The sequence below is a fragment of the Monodon monoceros genome, unplaced genomic scaffold, assembly GCF_005190385.1.
Source record: "Monodon monoceros isolate NGI ecotype Baffin Bay Population unplaced genomic scaffold, NGI_Narwhal_1 Super_Scaffold_20, whole genome shotgun sequence".
Taxonomy (NCBI): Eukaryota; Metazoa; Chordata; class Mammalia; order Artiodactyla; family Monodontidae; genus Monodon; species Monodon monoceros.
In genome coordinates, this window is record NW_021703777.1 from 23,509,135 (window position 1) to 23,530,811 (window position 21,677).

At 37.9% G+C, this 21,677-nt stretch overlaps 1 protein-coding gene across 1 annotated transcript in view; it reads left to right on the forward strand.

The window, feature by feature from the left end:
- Positions 1-21,677, forward strand: part of SMARCA5 (SWI/SNF related, matrix associated, actin dependent regulator of chromatin, subfamily a, member 5) — a 46,453-nt gene that overhangs the window by 14,208 nt on the left and 10,568 nt on the right. Inside the window, exons 7-14 of the mRNA XM_029235617.1 lie at positions 1,206-1,361; positions 1,460-1,591; positions 3,898-3,966; positions 7,099-7,208; positions 15,085-15,311; positions 17,135-17,256; positions 17,334-17,486; positions 19,756-19,888. Of these exons, the coding sequence (XP_029091450.1) occupies positions 1,206-1,361; positions 1,460-1,591; positions 3,898-3,966; positions 7,099-7,208; positions 15,085-15,311; positions 17,135-17,256; positions 17,334-17,486; positions 19,756-19,888 (1,102 nt within the window). The remainder of the gene's footprint in view (positions 1-1,205; positions 1,362-1,459; positions 1,592-3,897; positions 3,967-7,098; positions 7,209-15,084; positions 15,312-17,134; positions 17,257-17,333; positions 17,487-19,755; positions 19,889-21,677) is intronic.

The window sequence follows — 21,677 nt, forward strand, 5'->3', positions numbered from 1 at the left end:
AAAGGGTCCAATAATAAGCTTGGTCTTCACAAATATTAGTAATTTATAAGTGGAATATTTTTTTGATGGTTAAGATTTATACTATGAAAACGGAGTTGTAGGCTGTTGAAAGCTATAAGAATATAGTTGTTTTCTCCTGCTTTCTGGGGGTAGTTATAAAATCAAAGGCTGTGTCTCATTCTAGCAGCATTTTTTTTTTTTTGCCGTACGTGGGCCTCTCACTGTTGTGGCCTCTCCCGTTGCGGAGCACAGGCTCCGGACGCGCAGGCTCAGCGGCCATGGCTCACGGGCCTAGTGTTCCGCGGCATGTGGGATCTTCCTGGACCAGGGCACGAACCTGTGTCCCCTGCATCGGCAGGCGGACTCTCAACCACTGCGCCACCAGGGAAGCCCCATTTTCTTATTTTTAAAAGAAGTTTTGAGTGTGTGAGGCGGTTAGAAATTTAATAGTAATTTGTAATAGTAAATAATAATGTAAATAGTAACGTGATGAGTCGGTATGATAACTATCGAAATAAGTTAAAATATTGATAAGTTGGCACATCCTTTTTGGAAGAAGATATGGAAATAATGACACTATTAAGACTATAAAATTCAGATTAAAAAATGTACTCATACTGCATTGAAGGACTACGTACCTAATTTTGTTTTCCCTTTATTCAGATATCAGTGATGACTCTAGATTTCTTTTCTCCCTTTTTGTATTCTAAGTTACAAAATTGCTTATTATGCTTTGAAGCCCAGTTGTTTAACCAGTCTTTAGTTTCCTTACCTGTAAAATGAGGAAATTAATAGCAATGTCTTAATAGATGTATAAACATAAAAGGAATGAAAGTGCTTACTGCAAACTAGCCTTTACTCCTTATCTATCTTTATGTCAGAAAACTCTCTATCCTTTTCTAAACCTATGTGCTAAGAATTGCAGCACCTAGTGGAATCGAGGAAAGAAGACATTTTAATAGTTAGTCTGTTGACTTTTGTACCGAAGAATTTTGTCAGTTTGTTTTTACTAAATGGCTCTGACATGATTACTTCATGGTTAATGAAGTTACTTTGAGCTGGTTCTAGCTGCTTGCGTACTATAGATGACTCTTCTTTTTACTCTTCCCAACCCCCTTTTACATAGTAGATTACATCCTTGTCATCAGTAAATTTACTGTATAGTTTATTTCTGCATGGTGTAAATTTTTTCTTTTGCTACACAGGCTGCTTTTGTCAGAGACGTTTTATTACCAGGAGAATGGGATGTATGTGTAACATCTTATGAAATGCTTATTAAAGAGAAGTCTGTTTTCAAGAAATTTAATTGGAGGTACTTAGTTATAGATGAAGCTCACAGGATCAAAAATGAAAAATCGAAGGTAATTTGATATTTAGATGTGCAAATCATTTGTACCTTAGTTTAGAATTTGATCGATGTACAGAATATTCATTCTAATGATGAATTTGTTTCTTTCAGTTGTCAGAAATAGTGAGGGAATTCAAGACTACAAATCGACTATTATTAACTGGAACACCTCTTCAAAACAACCTGCATGAGCTTTGGTCACTTCTTAATTTTTTGTTGCCAGATGTCTTTAATTCAGCTGATGTAAGTATTTCTTATTATTTTCTAGTTGGAATAATGTTTTTTAATACTATACATTTTTGTAATAGAATTGGCCTGCTTCAGAAATCAAACAAATGGGGCTTCCCTGGCGGTGCAGTGGTTGAGAGTACACCTGCCGATGCAGGGGACACGGGTTTGTGCCCTGGTCTGGGAAGATCCCACATGCCGCGGAGCGGCTGGGCCCGTGAGCCATAGCCGCTGAGCCTGCGTGTCCTGAGCTCTGCAACAGGAGAGGCCACAACAGTGAGAGGCCTGTGTATCGCAAAACAAACAAACAAACAAATGAACTCATAGAAAAAGAGATCAGATTTGTGGTTACCAGAGGCAGAGGGAGGGGGGGAATTGGATGAAGCCAGTCAAAAGGCACAAAGTTTATTGTACTTATTTATCTTCCACTTATAAATAAGTACTAGAGATGTACTGTACAGCGTGATAAACGTAGTTAACACTGCTGTATGTTATACATGAAAGTTGTTGAGAGTAAACAACAACTAAGAGTAATTAATAGTAATAAATCCTAAGTTTTCATTACAAGGAAAAATATTTTTTCTGTTTCTTTGATTTTGTACATATATGAGATGATGGATGTTCTGTAAACATTGTGATAATCATTTCATGATGTGTGTAAGTCAAATCATTGTGCTGTACACCTTAAACTTATACAGAGCTATGTGTCAGTTTATCTCAATAAAACCAGAAGAATAAAAAAAAAGAATTGGCCTACCTTTCAGTCTACTTGAGATAATCATTACTTTTTCACGCCTTTAGGTAGTTAGCCTCGTGTAACCTACTAAGTTTTGTATGCATCCTGAGAATTTACTTTTGTGCCTTTTGATTTTAGTCTTATTTTAGAAATCATGGTTTGTTCTCTCTGGAATGTCATAGATTCACATTCTTATTTGGTGGTCCTGTTGGCCTGACATTGTTTCAGTGGCTCTAGGTGGACTGATTATGTTTTTAAGGTGCTCAGGGTGTTCCCCCAAGTGAATTTGCGTACTTCATGTTGCCTGTGTTTTAAGTCCCCAGGATGCCCTCTCCCCAAGATGGCCTTCAAGTTTGGTGAAATATGTCTAACCATTCTTTCTTACGGTCTAGCAAACATAGAACCTAATCCTCACCTTTCATAGATTATTTGCAGTGATGGAAATGGTTAATTAACCATTTGAACTGTTGGTTGTACTTAGGACCATAATGTACATTATGTCGAGAGTCTGTGCTTATTAGTAATTTCATTTTTTTGTTGGACTAGAATTCATTTTTGACCCTTCGTTCCCATTGCTGGAGTGTGTGTGGCTTTGAAGAGCTTATTCAAATAAGTTCCAAAAAGGTGTTAATTTTGGTTTGTTGTGTTAAGTAAGGATCATTTTAAGAGTAGAGAAAATTGTGTTCTTGAAAGACATTTAGTCAGTGTCATCAAGCTACTTTAGTTCTGCTTTATGTATTTTGATTTTGTTTTTGAGATAATTTTTTTCCTACCACATTGACACTTCCATTTGTTTAATAATCTCTGCTAAAGCTTTGTTTTAGTTAACACAGTGAACTCTAAGATTATGTTTACTAACAAAGCAAATACAGTTGACCCTGAACAATACAAGTTTGAACTGGGCGGGTCCACATTTTTTTTTTCTTTCAGTAGTAAATACTATAGTTCTGCATGATCCACAGTGGGAGGGCTGACTATAAGTTACATGTGGATTTTCAACTGCATAGAGTATTGGTGCTCCTAACCTCTGCATTGTTCAAGGGTCAGCTGTATATAATAAATATGCTAAAGAGGTAAGGAAAGGGAAACTGTCCTTGTTCAAATCCTACCCAAATACTAATGAAATGCTGATAATCTCAATTTCACTTTTAGTAAGTTTAATGAAAATTGACATTGCTCTAGAAAGCTTGTGTTTGAGTAGTCTGAATGGTCTTTGAGAACAAACTGTGAAGTGGTTTTAATTTTTAAGGTTTTCTGAAACTGAAGAAGGATATTTTTTCAAGGATATTGATTTTCTAATTCTGTAAAACTTGGTTTCTAACAATTGTCTTTTCACTATGAAACTTGGCATCTGGATGTTTTTGAGAAAAATGTTAAGGGAAATTATGATTCTCAAACTAGTTCTAAAATTAATTGCTAACAATAGCGCATATGAAAAAGAATTGAACTAAATGATTTTTGTGGTTCACAACTCAAACATTAAATTAATTTTAGAAATTATTGTTATATGCTATATAACTAGCATAACGGTATTTGTAGTTAATATTATCTCTGATCTTAACGTATTTTTTATTTGTTAATCTAGGACTTTGATTCCTGGTTTGATACAAACAATTGCCTTGGGGATCAAAAGCTAGTTGAGAGGCTTCATATGGTAAGTATTTTGGAGTAGGGTTAGAAAGCATATTTCCAATGGGAAAAATGCTACAGATTTAAATTAGTGGATTATTTTTCTGTTAACAGAAAGCACAGTGGCTTTAGCATCAGATCTGTTTGAATCCTGCCCACTTAACTGCTTAATCTTATGATGGGAGGAGGGGTAATATAGGCAGTTTTAGCCTTAGAACCTAGGGTGGAATACTAACTTTATGAAGGAAAAAAGTAATCCCTTAGGGTTAAAAAAGTACAGTGGGGGAAAGAAGAGTTGCATAAGGACTTAATATAGATAAGTTTTGGAAGCTTAGTTCCATTTACATTCCATAGGAGAATCTAACAGATTTTGTTCTAAAAGGCCAAAGGTCCATCTGTTGTTCTTACATCCAGTGACTGTGTGTAAGCAGTTGCTAATAGCTCAGTGCGAGAAGAGTTGATGTGTTTTTGCCGTGAAGTATGGCTTCGTTTCTTCCTGTGGAGATTCACAAGTGAAAGCTGGTAGGAAGATAGAAATTTCTCTGATAGACCACAGATTGTGATACCCTGGCCTGCAGGGTAAATCATGTAAGCATGACATAGAAGGCCTTTCATGACCTAACTTAGGGTTCCTCAACTTTTGTTGACATTCTGGTGTAAATAATTTTTTGGAGGGTGAGGAAGGGTGGCTTTCTTGTTTGACAGCATCCCCAGGGCTTCTGTGCTCTAGATGTCAGAGTATATGCCCTCATTTGTGATAATGAAAAATGTTTCTAGGCATTATAAACATGTCTTGCAGGGCAACATTGCCCCTCCTCCAAAATGTTAACCATTCGAGTATTTTCCAACTTTTGTTTCACTTCTTATATCAAGCTTTAATTTGCTAGAGTTGCTGGCCCCATTGTCAGTTTTCTGTAAACATTGTGCTAATCTCAGTCTCTCTGCTTACCTTTTTTGCCACATCTAGTATCCCCTTTCCTGCCCTCTTACTGATAACACCTAAGCCAAGACTCAGTGGTGATGTCACTTTCTCCACTGAATACCCAGGCTGAGGCCAGCCTAGAGACTCCTTCTGTATATTCTATCTTTACTAATCTTGACATTCTAAGTTATAGGACTTTGCACAGGGTACTGAAATGACTTATTTACACATGTTTTCCCTGTTGCATTGTAAACACAAAGGCAGAGTATGTCTTAACATTTGTTCTTGTATCCCTAGCACAATGCCTGGCTCAAAGTGGATATTTGATTAAGGGGAAAAAATTAAAAATTTTATGAATGTTCCGATATTTCTTTCTACATAAATTAATTTTTAAGATACTTTAAAATTCTATGTACTGAAATTTTATTTTGTTAAACATTTGAAGATGATGATCTAGACACCTTTGTTTCAATTTAGATGGCATTCAAGCATGTAAGCACTCAGATTTATCTGTTTGAAGGACTGTGGAGTATATATGTAGGCTTTGCTTTAATAAATAGATGGGTACATGTAGGTAAAGCATACTAAAATCCACACAACAGAATACCAGTTTTGGCATTTGTTTGTTTGTATGAAGATACTTACCAAATCAGGGGGAAAAGGTCTGGTGGCTACCATTCTGCTCTGTCCTGAAAGTCCCACCATAGCTCCTGTGATCTCATAATGAAAGAGTATATTCACAATCACATGGGTGTACTTAGGAATGAGATAATTCTTGTCATATGAGTTTTCTATTGTTGCAACACCCCCCAGCACCCCCAAAAACCCGCACCAAAACCTAAATTGTATGTGTTTTAATAATTCCAGAAGTTATGACTTGGCTCAGAGGGCTCTTTGCTGGTTTTACCTGTACTTATCCAGCTGCATATACCTGGACGGTTCTGGAAGAGAGCCAGTGGGGCTGAAGGTCCTTGCTCATGTGTCTGGCAGTTGGTGCTAGCTTCCGGCTAGGGCCACACTAGCTTCCTTATGTGATGGCATTAGAGTACTGTTGCTTATTATTTTTCTCACCAATTTTTAATTTGTTTTGTGGTGATTATATTTTTATAAGCTAGTGTAAATAGAACAAAGGACGACACAAATAAAAGGATATCTTTAGTTTTATAGATGTCAACTGCATACAACATTGGTATGTCTCACAAGTATAATGTTGTGTAAAAGAAACCAGATATAAATGAGCATGAGTCTTTATAGTTAAAAACAGGCAAAACTAATTTATGATGTTAAAATGTATGAATATTGCTTACCTTTGGGAAGAAAAAGGGGGATAGTGACTGGTAAGGTTACAGAAGGATTTATGGGATGTTCTGTTTATCTAGGAGATGGTTACATGGGTATGTTTACTTGATTAAAATGCATCGAACTGTATATTCACGATTTGTATACTTTACATTTGTCTACTTCCATAAGATAAATGGTAGTAAATTTAAAAACTGTAACCATGAAGACATCTTAATGTAGACCTAGCCATTTCTTAAGTAATGTTAGACAGTCTACATGCAGGTAACTAGTTTGAAATCTGAGAGGCAATGAATGTTGAAAATATCATCTTGAAAATTTACTATTTTTAATACTTTATGACAGTATATATTTTTTAAAAATTTTTGTTGGAGTATAGTTGCTTTACAGTGTTGTGTTAGTTTCTGCTGTACAGCAAAGTGAATCAGCCATAGGTATTACATACAACCCCTCTTTTTTGGATTTCCATCCCATTTAACTCACCACAGAGCATTGAGTAGAGTTCCCTGTGCTACACAGCAGGCTCTCACTAGTTACCTGTTTTATACATAGTATCAATAGTGTATATATATCAGTCCCAATCTCCCAGTTCATCTCGCCCTCCCCTTCTCCCTTGGTATCCATACATTTTCTACATCTCTTTCTGCTTTGTAAATAAGATCCTCTATACCAGTTTTTTCAGATTCCACATATATGCGTTAATATAAGATTAATTTTTCTCTTTCTGACTATGTATTGAAAAAATATTAATCTTAACATTACTCTTTAGGAAATCACTAATAATAAGCTATATATTTGGAAGGAAGAAGTCCTAAGAATAATTTGATGTCCAAGAAGATACATTTATTTCTATGTATTTAATAGACACTTTTGAGATCCTGAAATAATACTTATATTACAGATAAGGTCATCTGCATTTCTTTTTGCTCTTTTAAGGTTTTGCGTCCATTCCTCCTTCGTCGAATTAAGGCTGATGTTGAAAAGAGTTTGCCTCCAAAGAAGGAAGTAAAAATCTATGTGGGTCTCAGCAAAATGCAAAGGGAATGGTATGTGTACTGAGACGTTTTTGAAATCACTCTTGATCCTGTACTAACTTTCATTTGTATTTTATTTTCCTAACTTGTGTTGTCAAGGAATTCTGTTTGCTGGATTGAACTCAGCCTAAAGAGTTTCCCAGTCGTATAATTAGGACTTGCTAATCAAATTTGTGATGCAAAGCCTTTATTAGATGAAGGAATCAAGTTGGGAGGTTTATGAATTCAAAAATTAAACTTGGCATTTAATAGGGATGCATTTAAAGCCTGCTGCTTGGGTTTCTATAAAAGAAGCTGTGGTGGCACAGATGTGAGACGTGGTTAACCCGGTGGTTCATAAATACTGGCCCATGGGCTAGTGTTAGTCCCTGATGAAGTTGGAGATTGTAGAGGTATGAGAAAACTTAAGTGCTTTCTCTTATCGCAGAAAGCTACGTTTATTTAATTTAAAAGACTCTGTTCTGAGTTGATGTTTTATTTTAGGCAGGATAAAATGTCCTTTTGTGAAATTATGGTGATGACACATGGTAGCTACTTTTACAATACTTGAATAGGACATACTAAAAAAGTTGAAAACCTTGTAAGTTTTTATTATCTTTTTCTTCTTTTCTTTTTTTTTGAATTTTATTTTTTTATACAGCAGGTTCTTATTAGTCATCAATTTTATACACATCAGTGTATACATGTCAATCCTAATCTCCCAATTCATCACAGCACCACCACCACCCCCCTGCGGCTTTCCCCCCTTGGTGTCCATACGTTTGTTCTCTACATCTGTGTCTCAGTTTCTGCCCTGCAAACTGCTGGTATATCTGTACCATTTTTCTAGGTTCCACATATACGCATTAATATACGATATTTGTTTTTCCTCTTTCTGACTGACTTCACTCTGTACGACAGTCTCTAGATTCATCCACATCTCTACAAATGACTCAATTTCGTTCCTTTTTATGACTGAGTAATATTCCATTGTATATATGTACCACATCTTCTTCATCCATTCGTCTGGTGCTGGGCATTTAGGCTGCCTTCATGACCTGGCTATTGTAAATAGTGCTGCAATGAACATTGGGGTGCGTGTGTCCTTTTGAATTATGGTTATCTCTGGGTATACGCCCAGTAGTGGGATTGCTGGGTCATATGGTAATTCTGTTTTGAGTCTTTTAAGGAACCTCTGTACTGTTCTCCATAGGGGCTGTATCATTTACATTCCCACCAACAGTGCAAGAGGGTTCCTCTTTCTCCACACCCTCTCCAGCATTTGTTGTTTGTAGATTGTTTGATGATGCCCATTCTAACTGGTGTGAGGTGATACCTCATTTTACTTTTGATTTGCATTTCTCTAACAATTAGTGATGTTGAGCAGCTTTTCATGTGCTTATTGGCCATCTGTATGTCTTCTTTGGAGAAATGTCTATCTAGGTCTTCTGCCCGTTTTTGGATTTGTTTTTTTGATATTGAGCTGCATGAGCTGTTTATGTATTTTGGAGATTAATCCTTTGTCCGTTGCTTTGTTTGCAAATATTTACTCCCATTCTGAGGGTTGTCTTTTTGTCTTGTTTGTAGTTTCCTTTGCTTTGCAAAAGCTTTTAAGTTTCATTAGGTCCCGTTCGTTTATTTTTGTTTTTATTTCCATTACTCTAGGCGGTGGGTCAAAAAAGATCTTGCTGTGATTTATGTGAAAGAGTGTTCTTCCTATGTTTTCCTCTAAGAGTTTTATAGTGTCCGGTCTTACATTTAGGTCTCTCATCCATTTTGAGTTTATTTTTGTGTATGGTGTTAGGGAGTGTTCTGATTTCATTCTTTTACATGTAGCTTTCCACTTTTCCCAGCATCAGTTATTGAAGAGACTGTCTTTTCTCCATTGTACATGCTTGCCTCCTTTGTCATAGATTAGTTGACCATAGGTGCGTGGGTTTATCTCTGGGCTTTCTGTCCTGTTCCATTGATCTATATCTCTGTTTTTGAGCCAGTACCATATTGTCTTGATTACTGTAGCTTTGTATTATAGTCTGAAGTCAGGGAGTCTGATTCTTCCAGCTCTGCTTTTTTCCCTCAAGACTGCTTTGGCTATTCGGGGTCTTTTGTGTCTCCATACAAATTTTAAAATTTTTTGTTCTAGTTCTGTAAAAAATGCCATTGGTAATTTGATAGGGATTGCATTGAATCGGTAGATTGTTTGGGTAGTATAGTCGTTTTCACAGTGTTGATTCTTCCAATCCAAGAACATGGTATATCTCTCCATCTGTTTGTATCATCTTTAATTTCTTTCATCAGTGTCTTATAGTTTTCTGCATACAGGTCTTTTGTCTCCCTAGGTAGGTTTATTCCTAGGTATTTTATTCTTTTTGTTGCAATGGTAAATGGGAGTGTTTCCTTAATTTCTCTTCCAGATTTTTCATCATTAGTGTATCGGAATGCAAGAGGTTTCTGTGCATTATTTTTGTATCTTGCTACTTTACCAAATTCATTGATTAGCTCTAGTCGTTTTCTGGTGGCATCTTTAGGATTCTCTATTATCATGTCATCTGCAAACAGTGACAGTTTTAGTACTTCTTTTCCAATTTGGAGTCCTTTTATTTCTTTTTCTTCTCTGATTGCCATGGCTAGGACTTCCAAAACTATGTAATAATAGTGGTGAGAGTGGACATCCTTGTCTTGTTCCTGATCTTAAAAGAAATGCTTTCAGTTTTTCACCATTGAGAATGATGTTTGCTGTGGGTTTGTCGTATATGGCCTTTATTATGTTGAGGTAGGTTCCCTCTATGCCCACTTTCTGGAGAGTTTTCATCATAAATAGGTGTTGAATTTTTCAAAAGCTTTTTCTGCATCTATTGAGATGATCATATGGTTTTTATTCAATTTATTAACATGGTGTATCACATTGATTGATTTGCGTATATTAAAGAATCCTTGCATCCCTGGGATAAATCCCACTTGATCATGGTGTATGATCCTTTTAATGTGTTGTTGGATTCTGTTTGCTAGTATTTTGTTGAGGATTTTTGCATCTATATTCATCAGTGATATTGGTCTGTTATTTTCTTTTTTTGTAGTATCTTTGTCTGGTTTTGGTATCGGGGTGATGGTGGCCTCATAGAATGAGTTTGGGAGTGTTCCTTCCTCTGCAGTTTTTTGGAAGAGTTTGAGAAGGATGGGTGTTAGCTCTTGTATAAATGTTTGATAGAATTTACCTGTGAAGCCATCTGGTCCTGGACTTTTGTTTGTTGGAAGAGTTTTAATCACAGTTTCAATTTTATTACTTGTAGATTGATCTGTTCATATTTTCTTTTTCTTCCTGGTTCAGTCTTGGAAGGTTATACCTTTCTAAGAATTTGTCCATTTCTTCCAGATTGTCCGTTTTATTGGCATAGAGTTGCTTGTAGTAGTCTCTTAGGGTGCTTTGTATATCTGCGGTGTCTGTTGTATCTTCTCCTTTTCCATTTCTAATTTTATTGATTTGAGTCCTCTCCCTCTTTTTCTTGATGAGTCTGGCTAATGGTTTATCAATTTTGTTTATCTTCTCAAAGAACCAGCTTTTAGTTTTATTGATCTTTGCTATTGTTTTCTTTGTTTCTATTTCATATATTTCTGCTCTCATCTTTATGATTTCTTTCCTTCTACTTACTTTGGGTTTTGTTGTTCTTTCTCTAGTTCCTTTAGGTGTAAGGTTAGATTGTTTATTTGAGGCTTCTCTTGTTTCTTGAGGTAGGCTTGTATTGCTATAAACTTCCCTCTTAGAACTGCTTTTGCTGCGTCCCATAGGTTTTGGATTGTCGTGTTTTCATTGTCATTTGTCTCTAGGTATTTTTAAATTTCCTCTTCGATTTCTTCAGTGATCTCTTGGTTATTTAGTAACATATTGTTTAGCCTCCATGTGTTTGTGTTTTTTACGTTTTTTTCCCTGTAATTGATTTCTAATCTCATAGCGTGGTCAGAAAAGATGCTTGATATGATTTCAATTTTCTTAAATTTATTGAGGCTTGATTTGTGACCCAAGATGTGATCTATCCTGGAGAATGTTCCATGCGCACTTGAGAAAAAAGTAATCTGCTGCTTTTGGATGGAATGTCCTATAAATATCAATTAAATCTGTCTGGTCCGCTGTGTCATTTAAAGCTTGTGTTTCCTTAGTAATTTTCTGTTTGGATGATCTGTCCATTGGTGTAAGTGAGGTGTTAAAGTCCCCTCACTATTATTGTGTTACTGTCGATTTCCTCTTTTATAGCTGTTAGCAGTTGCCTTATGTATTGAGGTGCTCCTATGTTAGGAGTATATATATTTATAATTGTTATATCTTCTTCTTGGATTGATCCCTTGGATTGATCAATCCCTTGAATTGATCATTATGTAGTGTCCTTCCTTGTCTCATGCAACATTCTTTATTTTAAAGTCTGTTTTATCTGAAATGAGTATTGCTACTCCAGCTTTCTTTCGATTTCCATTTGCATGGAATATCTTTTTCCATCCCCTCACTTTCAGTCTGTATGTGTCCCTAGGTCTGAAGTGGGTCTCTTATAGACAGCATACATGGGTCTTGTTTTTGTATCCATTCTGCGAGCCTGTGTCTTTTGGTTGGAGCATTTAATCCGTTCACGTTTAAGGTAATTATCGATATGTATGTTCCTATTACCATTTTCTTAATTGTTTTAGGTTTGTTTTTGTAGGTCCTTTTCTTCTCTTTGTGTTTCCCACTTAGAGAAGTTCCTTTAGCATTTATTGTAGAGCTGGTTTGGTGGTGCTGAATTCTCTTATCTTTTGCTTGTCTGTAAAGCTTTTGATTTCTCCATTGAATCTGAATGAGATCCTTGCTGGGTAGAGTACTCTTGGTTTTAGGTTCTTCCCTTTCATCACTTAAAATATGTCATGCCATTCCCTTCTGGCTTGTAGAGTTTCTAGTAGAAATCAGCTGGTTAACTTTATGGGAGTTCCCTTGTATGTTGTCGTTTTTCCCTTGCTGCTTTCAATAATTTTTCTTTGTATTTAATTTTTGCCAATTTGGTTACTATGTGTCTCGGTGTGTTTCTCCCTGGGTTCGTGCTGTATAGAACTCTCTGCGCTTCCTGGATTTGGGTGGCCATTTCCTTTCCCATGTTAGGGAAGTTTCCAACTATAATCTCTTCAAATATTTTCTCTGGTCTTTTCTCTCTGTTCTCCTTCTGGGACCGCTATAATGTGAATGTCAGTTACGTTTAATGTTGTCCCAGAGGTCTCTTAGGCTGTCTTCATTTCTTTTCATTCTTTTTTCTTCATTCTGTTCCACAGCAGTGAATTCCACCAGTCTGTCTTGCAGGTCACTTATCCGTTCTTCTGCATCAGTTATTCTGCTATTGATTCCTTTTAGTGTATTTTTCATTTCAGTTATTGTATGTTCATCTCTGTTTGTTTGTTCTTTAATTCTCCTAGGTCTTTGTTGAACATTTCTTGCATCTTCTCGATCTTTGCCTCCATTCTTTTTCCGAGGTCCTGGATCACCTTCACTCTCATTATTCTGAATTTTTTTTCTGGAAGGTTTCCTATCTCCACTTTGTTTGGTTGTTTTCCTGGAGTTTTATCTTGTTGCTTCATCTGGTACATATACATAGCCCTCTGCCTTTTCATCTTGTCTGTCTTTCTGTGAATGTGGTTTTTGTTCCACAGGCTGCAGGATTGTAGTTCTTCTTGCTTCTGCTGTCTGCCCTCTGGTGGATGAGGCTATCTAAGAGTCTTGAGCAAGTTTCCTGATGGGAGGGACTGGTGATGGGTAGAGCTGGGTGTTGCTCTGGTGGGCAGAGCTCAGTAAAACTTTAATCTGCTTGACTGCTGATGGGTGGGGCTGGGTTCCCTCCCTGTTGGTTGTTTGGTCTGAGGTGAGCCAACACTAGAGTCTACCCAGGCTCTTCGGTGGGGCTAATGGCGGACACTGGGAGGGCTCACGTCAAAGAGTACTTCCCAAAATTTCTGCTGCCAGTGTCCTTGTCCTCACAGTGATACACAGCCACCCCCACCTCTGCAGGAGACCCTCCAACACTAGCAGGTAGGTCTGGTTCAGTCTCCTATGGGGTCACTGCTCCTTCCCCTGGGTCCCGATGCACACACTACTTTGTGTGTGCCCTCCAAGAGTGGAGTCTCTGTTTCCCCCAGTCCTGTGGAAGTCCTGCATTCAAACCCAGTAGCCTTCAAAGTCTGATTCTCTAGGAATTCCTGCTCCTGTTGCTGGACCCCCAGGTTGGGAAGCCTGATGTGGGGCTCAGAACCTTCACTCCAGTGGGTGGACTTCTGTGGTATAAGTGTTCTCCAGGTTGTGAGTCACCCACCCAGCAGTTACGGGATTTGATTTTATTGTAATTGCACCCTTCCTACCGTCTCATTGTGGCTTCTCCTTTGTCTTTGGATGTGGGGTATCTTTTGGTGAGTTCCAGTGTCTTCCTGTCGTTGATCAGCAGTTAGTTGTGATTCTGGTGCTCTTGCAAGAGGGAGTGAGAGCACGTCCTGTACTCCGCCAGCTTGAACCAATCCTCACTGTGGTTTTAATTTTCATTTCCTCCTCCTTTTGTCTTTTTTTAAAAGTTTTATGGGTATCTGAAATCTAAAAGGCTGGAAACCGCTGACTTAAATGTAGTGTTCAGAGGAGGGGAATAAATAGCCACTGTGGTATAACCAGGAGAGAACACATCTCAAGTATATTGTTTCATACTTTATATTGATAAGTATTTGCAAGGGTCTGCAGTTGTTGGTAAAAGGACAGAAGGGATGTAAGGCAAAGAAATGGGGATGTTATCTGGTAAAGAGATGACCGTTGTAGAAGATAGGCCATCCTAAATGTCTTCAAAAATTTTGAAAGGTGTTAGGGTTAGGCTTGTCTTATCTAGTTCTAAAATACAGAATTAAGACGTGAGTCAATGCTGAGGGAAGACAAATCTTTTTTAGTTATATGTCATATTGAGGAACTTTATATCAGTCAGAATTGTGGGTGCCTTGAGTATTTCGTGCCCCATAATTCGAGTTGTTAAGCATAGATTGCTTTCGTTGTTTATGTTATTTTGCTCAGTGGGTTCAAGGTGCTGAATATTTGGTATTTGGACAGATTGCTCTTTCCTTTAGAATAATGTCTAACTTCTTTGTGTATACAGTCAAGGCTTTTCATAACCCAGCCTTAGCTTAACTGATCCCTTCTCTTCCCCCAGGCTGCACACTTTTACTTATATTTAAATCGCATTGTATTCATTTTATTATCATCATATGCTTTATGCTCTCATGATTCTTTCTCCCTCCTTAGCTCTTCATGTTCTTACCCAAATGCTACACTAGCTACGTTGAATTATAATGGAATAGTGGCACTCTTCTGTTGGAAAAGACTATGAATTAAAATTATATTTAGGGCTTCCCTGGTGGCACAGTGGTTGAGAGTCCGCCTGCCGATGCAGGGGACACGAGTTCGTGCCCCGGTCCGGGAAGATCCCACATGCTGCGGAGCGGCTGGGCCCGTGAGCCATGGCTGCTGGGCCTGCGTGTCGGGAGCCTGTGCTCCGCAACGGGAGAGGCCACAACAGTGAGAGCCCCGCGTACCACATACACACAAAAAAATTATGTTTAAAACTGGTCTTTTAAGTTTTGCTTTATTACTTAAAAATGTTGTATCATAACTGTTTCAATTCATCCCAAGGAGACGAATTTACTCTTTCGGGCCTCAAGGCCCAAAGCATTAATGGTACACATTAGAACACTGGGGGGAATAAAGAGAAACAGAAGAAAGAGGTTATAGGTGATAGACTCCTAACTACCCCTTAGAAGTTGATGGGTTGTTTCTAACAGGTATTTTGGGTTGAGATGGGATTGAGGATGTAAAGTGGCAGAGACTCGTCCCAGGAACATTTGAGCCCTCTTAAAATGTTTTTCTTCTCACTAGGTATACTCGTATATTAATGAAGGATATAGATATACTAAACTCTGCAGGGAAGATGGACAAAATGAGGCTACTGAACATCCTGATGCAGTTAAGGAAATGCTGTAATCACCCATATCTCTTTGACGGAGCTGAACCTGGTCCACCTTACACAACGGACATGCATCTAGTTACCAACAGTGGCAAAATGGTGGTGTTAGACAAACTGCTCCCTAAATTAAAAGAACAAGGTACTTACGTTACTGGTATCAAATGGAGAAGTAATGGAAACTGTCTTAAGATTCTGATGTTAAAATGAAGGAGCCATCCTACCCTATGAAATGACTACTCTGGCACTTTCTAAAGTTGAAGTGTGGGACATTTAAAAACTTCTGTCCATTATCTGAGCTTCCCCCCCGCCCTCCTATTTTAAGCCTTAAATCTTTTAGAAAGTGATCAGTAGTTAGGGTAGCCACACTCCCTGGATTTGGGGGAGAGTTCTTTCTTATTTTATATATGCTTTCCTAGAAATGTCAACTTTTTGTTATCAAGAATGCTCTTCTCACCCATATGTAGTTCCCAGAGCCTTTGGTAGACAGTGGTGTTGTGTTCATGGTATTTTTTCTTAGCTGTTTGTGTGGATTTTTAATTTAATTAAATGACATGTGCACGGACCCAAAGCGGTTTTATTTGTAACACATTGGCTTTTAATATGAAAATGAGTATGTGTACAGATGTATTTAAATTACAAGAATGTAGAGAGAATTTAGTAGGAAGCCAGCTTCAACAATTATAAATTCATGGCAAAACTTGTTTTCATCTACATCGTACCTACTTTCCATCTCCGAGAACGTTTGGAACCAAATCCCAGACATCAAGGCATTTCATAGACAAATTATTCATTCTGTAATACGAAGTATACAGTCAGATTTAAAGTTTCTCCATTTGTGTTTCTCTGTATATTTTGGTAAGAATGAAAATTGTACCAGTAGGTGAATTTCCTCTAGCATATTGACTGTTGAAAACATTGTAAGAGTTTCCAGTGAATTGGTTTACTTTTTTCTTTTTATACCTTTTTTTAAAATGTATTTTCTAAAATGCTTTCCTTGGGCCTCAGCCTGGCCTCACTGCATTCTAGGGGCAGTATCCCCCGCTTCTCCTGCCACTGGCCTTAACCGGCCCTCAGGCCCTCCCGCCTCCCAGGACAGGGTGGCACCTGCCACTCTCAGGACCACCCTTCCAAGGCAGAGTAAACCGGGACCCTGTTGCTAAATAAATAAATAAATATAGATAGGTAAATAGATAAATAAATAAATAGTTTTCCTTAAAAGCTTAGTAATTGAAGAAATTGAATACATGGGGAGGAGTGGCAGGAACTTGCTAGGAGACTACTGAACATCCGTATGCATTTAGGATGTGGGAGGGTGGACAAGAGCAGATTATCAGCCTCAGCTTCTAAGAGAAGATAGTTTTGTAATCATTATTTTTTAAAAGGATCCCTTTGTCTTTGTACGTCCTACTGAAGGTGGTGTGCAGCTGGCTGAAGAAACGCAGTTGGATAATTTGAGTCACGGCATAAGTGAAGGGTGATGGTCTAGATGTGAGGCGCATATTTATGGTCCTTCCATCTGGATTGGGTCTTGAGAACTAGAATGAGACCAGGGTGTTGGGTGTGTGTTCAGAGATGTGTCGGGCTGTGCACAGGGAGGAGTTGTGGTGGAGGGTTATTTTTAAGTATGTGGGATAAAAATATAGTGATTCTCTCAGGCTTTGGGATGGCAAGACCTCCCAGGCTAGAGGTAAATACCCTTTTCTGTTTACAGAAACACTTTCCTTCAGTGTGTTGTGTAAATACTACCCTTTTCTATTTGTGCATTGATGGGAACAATGTGGGGAGTGACTAACTTGGATAATAAATAATGTACAGTTTTTTTCTTGTAACTAACTACGTAACCTGGAATTAAGGAGTAATTGGTTAGTCTTGGTTTTGGTTAGCCTTAAATTTTTAAATAATTTTTTTTTTTCTTTTTACTTTTGAAGCTTCTGATAATGGGCTGTTAATGTTTGCTGACAGGTTCACGAGTACTAATCTTCAGTCAGATGACGAGGGTATTGGATATTTTGGAAGATTATTGCATGTGGAGAAACTATGACTACTGTAGATTGGATGGGCAGACACCCCATGATGAGAGACAAGTGAGTAAAATCTGGGGAGGGGAGATAAAAAAATTATCAGATAAAATAATTTTCTGACATTTATTTTGTGTCTGTAGGAGTCCATCAATGCATACAATGAACCAAACAGCACAAAGTTTGTTTTCATGTTAAGCACACGTGCTGGTGGTCTTGGCATCAATCTTGCTACTGCTGATGTAGTAATTTTGTATGACTCGGATTGGAATCCCCAAGTAGATCTTCAGGCTATGGTAAGAGATAACAAATATATTCTGTGCCTAACAGACGTTTTAAAGTAAACTGATAAACAGTCTACAAATGTCAGTGACTTAATCCCGCAGAATTGTATTTTCTCTGACCTCATAGTACAGTGAGGGTATTTTGCTGGTGATCTTCCATCTAAATCAGGGTATTTCCATGTTACATCTTTGCCATATCTTAGGACCTTAGAGTCCTATTATATCTGCATCCTGTTGGTAGAAAGGGGAGGAGAGAAAGCTGAGAATTGCCCAGGAAATTTTTTATGGGGCAGAACTGAAAGTGACCCCACATTCATTAGCCAGCACTCAATCACATAGCATAACTTACTGCAAGGGAGTTGGTAAATGATAGTATAGTTGTGTCCTAGGAGGAAGGGGTAGTGGGTTTGGGGAGCTACTAACCTGCCTGCCACATTAGATGTTTAAAATTTTAGGCCCATGTGTGGGACTATCTTGGCCAGATCAAGAGGATCATTTGTTTGTTTTTTTTTTAAATTAATTTTATTTTATTATTTATTTTTGGCTGCGTTGGGTCTTTCTTGCCGTGTGCGGGCTTTCTCTAGTTGTGGCGAACAGGGGCTGCTCTTCGTTGCGGTGCGCGCGCTTCTCTTTGCGGTGGCTTGTCTTTGTTGAGGAGATCAGCCTCTAGGCGTGTGGGCTTCAGTAGTTGAGGTGTGTGGGCTCAGTAGTTGCGGCTCGCAGGCTCTAGAGCGCAGGCTCAGTAGTTGTGGCACACGGGCTTAGTTGCTCCGTGGCATGTGGGATCTTCCTGGACCAGGGCTTGAACCTGTGTCCCCTACATTGGCAGGCGGATTCTTAACCACTGTGCCACCAGGGAAGTCCCAAGAGTTTCATTCTTTTTTTTTTAGTTATTTCTGAGATATACATTTTAAAGTAATAACTAGAATTATGACTTACAGCATTACACCAGAACATATAAGATTTTTAGAAATTTCATGTAATGTCTGAAACATTTATGTTAACATATTTCCATACAAATAACCCAAAGAAAGTTTAGTATTAGTTGTTTTGTTTTTTTATACTGCAGATTCTTATCAGTCATCCATTTTATATACATCAGTGTATACATGTCAATCCCAATCGCCCAATTCATCACACCACCATCCCCACCCCACCATGGTTTCCCCCCCTTGGTGTCCATACATTTGTTCTCTACATCTGTGTCTCAACTTCTGCCCTGCAAACCGGCTCATCTGTACCATTTTTCTAGGTTCCACATACATGTGTTAATATATGATATTTGTTTTTCTCTTTCTGAGTTACTTCACTCCGTATGACAGTCTCTGGTCATTCTTATGTTGAGAAAATTTATGGGCTATAGATTAATATGAAAACTTAAAAGTTCTAAAGTTTGATATTGCTAATAATTTGACCTGTGGTATTTACATCTTTGGTGTTGGCCACTTTCATCCTGTGACTGTTTGTAATGGTGGCTGGGGAAATTGATCAATTAGAAGTAGGGGTGCTTTGTAAGATGTGTTTTGTGAACTTACCAGAAGTTAAGCAGAAAATGGAATTCAAGTTAATTTGATTACTTATATGTAGTTAATTGGGCGCTATTTAAAGACTAGGATTTTTTTTTTTTTTTCCCGGTACGCGGGCCTCTCACTGTTGTGGCCTCTCCTGTTGCGGCTCCGGACGCACAGGCTCAGCGGCCATGGCTCACGGGCCCAGCCGCTCCGCGGCATGTGGGATCTTCCCAGACCAGGGCACGAACCTGTGTCCCCTGCATTGGCGCCACCAGGGAAGCCCCTAGGATTTTTATATTGTTTGTGGAGATTGTTTATTCATGTCACTTTTTCCCCTAATTGCAATGAAAATTTAGATTTGATTTAGGAAGAAAAGCATTTTGAATTTAAACCTAAGAAAAAAAGATTTTTTAAAAACTTTTATCATCAGACTTGAAGATAATTGTGTCTGTCTTGTCTGGAGACATTATGTATATTTTATTTCCGTATAACCTAGACAGATTAATACAGTAGTTTCTCACAGATTCAGCAACTGTGACGTGTTCTATACCTCCTAAAAGATTTTCTTGTGAGATAACCAGTTAATTTGATTGAAACTGAGAATTTAAGAAATGTTAATGGAATATGAATCCGTTATAGTTGTTTTGTTTCGTATTTTTCAAACCATTTTGTACTTGAGAATATTTTCATTTTGTTTCTCAGTGTACACATTCAGATGTTATTTATGTGAATTTTCAACTGGATTCAAAGTAACCTGGTTATTTTTCTAGGATCGAGCCCATAGAATTGGACAAACCAAGACAGTCAGAGTGTTCCGCTTCATAACGGATAACACTGTAGAAGAAAGAATAGTGGAACGTGCTGAGATGAAACTCAGACTGGATTCAATAGTCATCCAACAAGGTGAGCCTTAGGACTTTAAAATTTACCAGGTTGAATTTATAACACTTTTTTCCTGGATTTTTTTTTAGGATATTCTTGTTGTTAAACATATATTAAATCAAGCTACCAGGCAACAATATTTATATTCCAGACTAAAGTAAGCTTCAGTTTTGTTAAGAGGATGGGTTTGGGCTCAGGAAGGTTGAAATTTGAATATTGACTCAGCTGGTTAGCAATTCTTTTACACTATCTGAGCCTCTTCTTCATGTGTTAAATAGGGATACAGAGATTTTTAAGGACTAAAGGGGATAATGTATATAAAAATACCCAGCATTCAGTGTGGTACATATTAAATAGAGGTGTGATGAGTGATTTACATGTACTAACACTCAATTGACTACTCTGAGGAAACTGAAGAGATAACAATAAAACTCAGAATTCTTTTTTCTAATCCAACGATTTATTGAGCACCAGCAGATGTCAGGCACTGTTCTTAGTGAGAATACAGTGGTGACTGAAACCAACCAGTGTTCTTACTTTCAAGGACTTTATAATTTAGTGAGAGCAAGACAAAGAATAAACATTTATGTAAATAGGACTAGATGGTGAAAGTGGGATTTTATTTTGGATTAATTGAAGGGAACTTCAAGTTCTCATGCCAGATCAGCTTTCAAGGAAGACATTTATATTTTCATGAAGCTTAAAATAGAGTTAGTGATGGGATGTGTAAAATGTAAAAACCAAAACAAACCCTCAGTAACCTTGAGCCCACGTTGGTTTCCTTCCTTCCCAAATTGTGTCATGACCAAATGCATTTTATCTGTCTCTAAAGCTAAGAGGTATACTGTTGTATTATCCACTGATTATTACATTTGTGTGTCTTGGTTTTGTCAACCAGTCTCTAATTTCCTTGTAAGGAAGGGAATGTTACATTTCTTTGTTATCCCTTAATGCCAACCATAGAGTTAGCCACGTGTCTGTATACATAAAGTCAGAAAGAGAAAAACAAATACGGTATGCTAACACATATATATGGAATTTAAGAAAAAAAAAAAAGGTCATGAAGAACCTAGGGGTAAGACGGGAATAAAGACAGACCTACTAGAGAATAGACTTGAGGATATGGGGAGGGGGAAGGGTAAGCTGTGACAAAGTGAGAGAGTGGCATGGACATACATACACTACCAAACGTAAAATAGATAGCTAGTGGGAAGCAGCCGCATGGCACAGGGAGATCAGCTCGGTGGTTTGTGACCACCTAGAGGGGTGGGATAGGGAGGGTGGGAGGGAGGGAGGCACAAGAGGGAGGAGATATGGGAACATATGTATAGCTGATTCACTTTGTTAAAAAGCAGAAAAACACACCATTGTAAAGCAATTATACTCCAATAAAGATGTTAAAAAAAACACAATACCTGATTGCTTTATTATTAGTTGTTTTTGTTAATAATTGCTTAACATAGTGAGCTTACTTTGTACCAAGCCATGTGCTAAATATTTAAATACTGAATATTATCTTCTTTAGTCTTCATGCCAGCTGGAGGTTGGCATCAGAGGTAGAAGCAAGTCACTTATTTACCGTTTACACAGCTAGGAGGTGACTCATCCAGGGCATCAGGAGCTATATAAACTATTACAGTGCAGTGTTTAATTAGGAAAGTCTCTGGGGACTTCTGGGGCCTGCCAAACAGGTTTCTCATGAGTGATGTAATGGCTAGTTTTTTTTTTCCCCCTCAACATTCATCCATGCTTTTAGAAATACATCTGCCTTGTGGTTCTTGTTCTCAATTATTTTCATCTCTGAAACCCT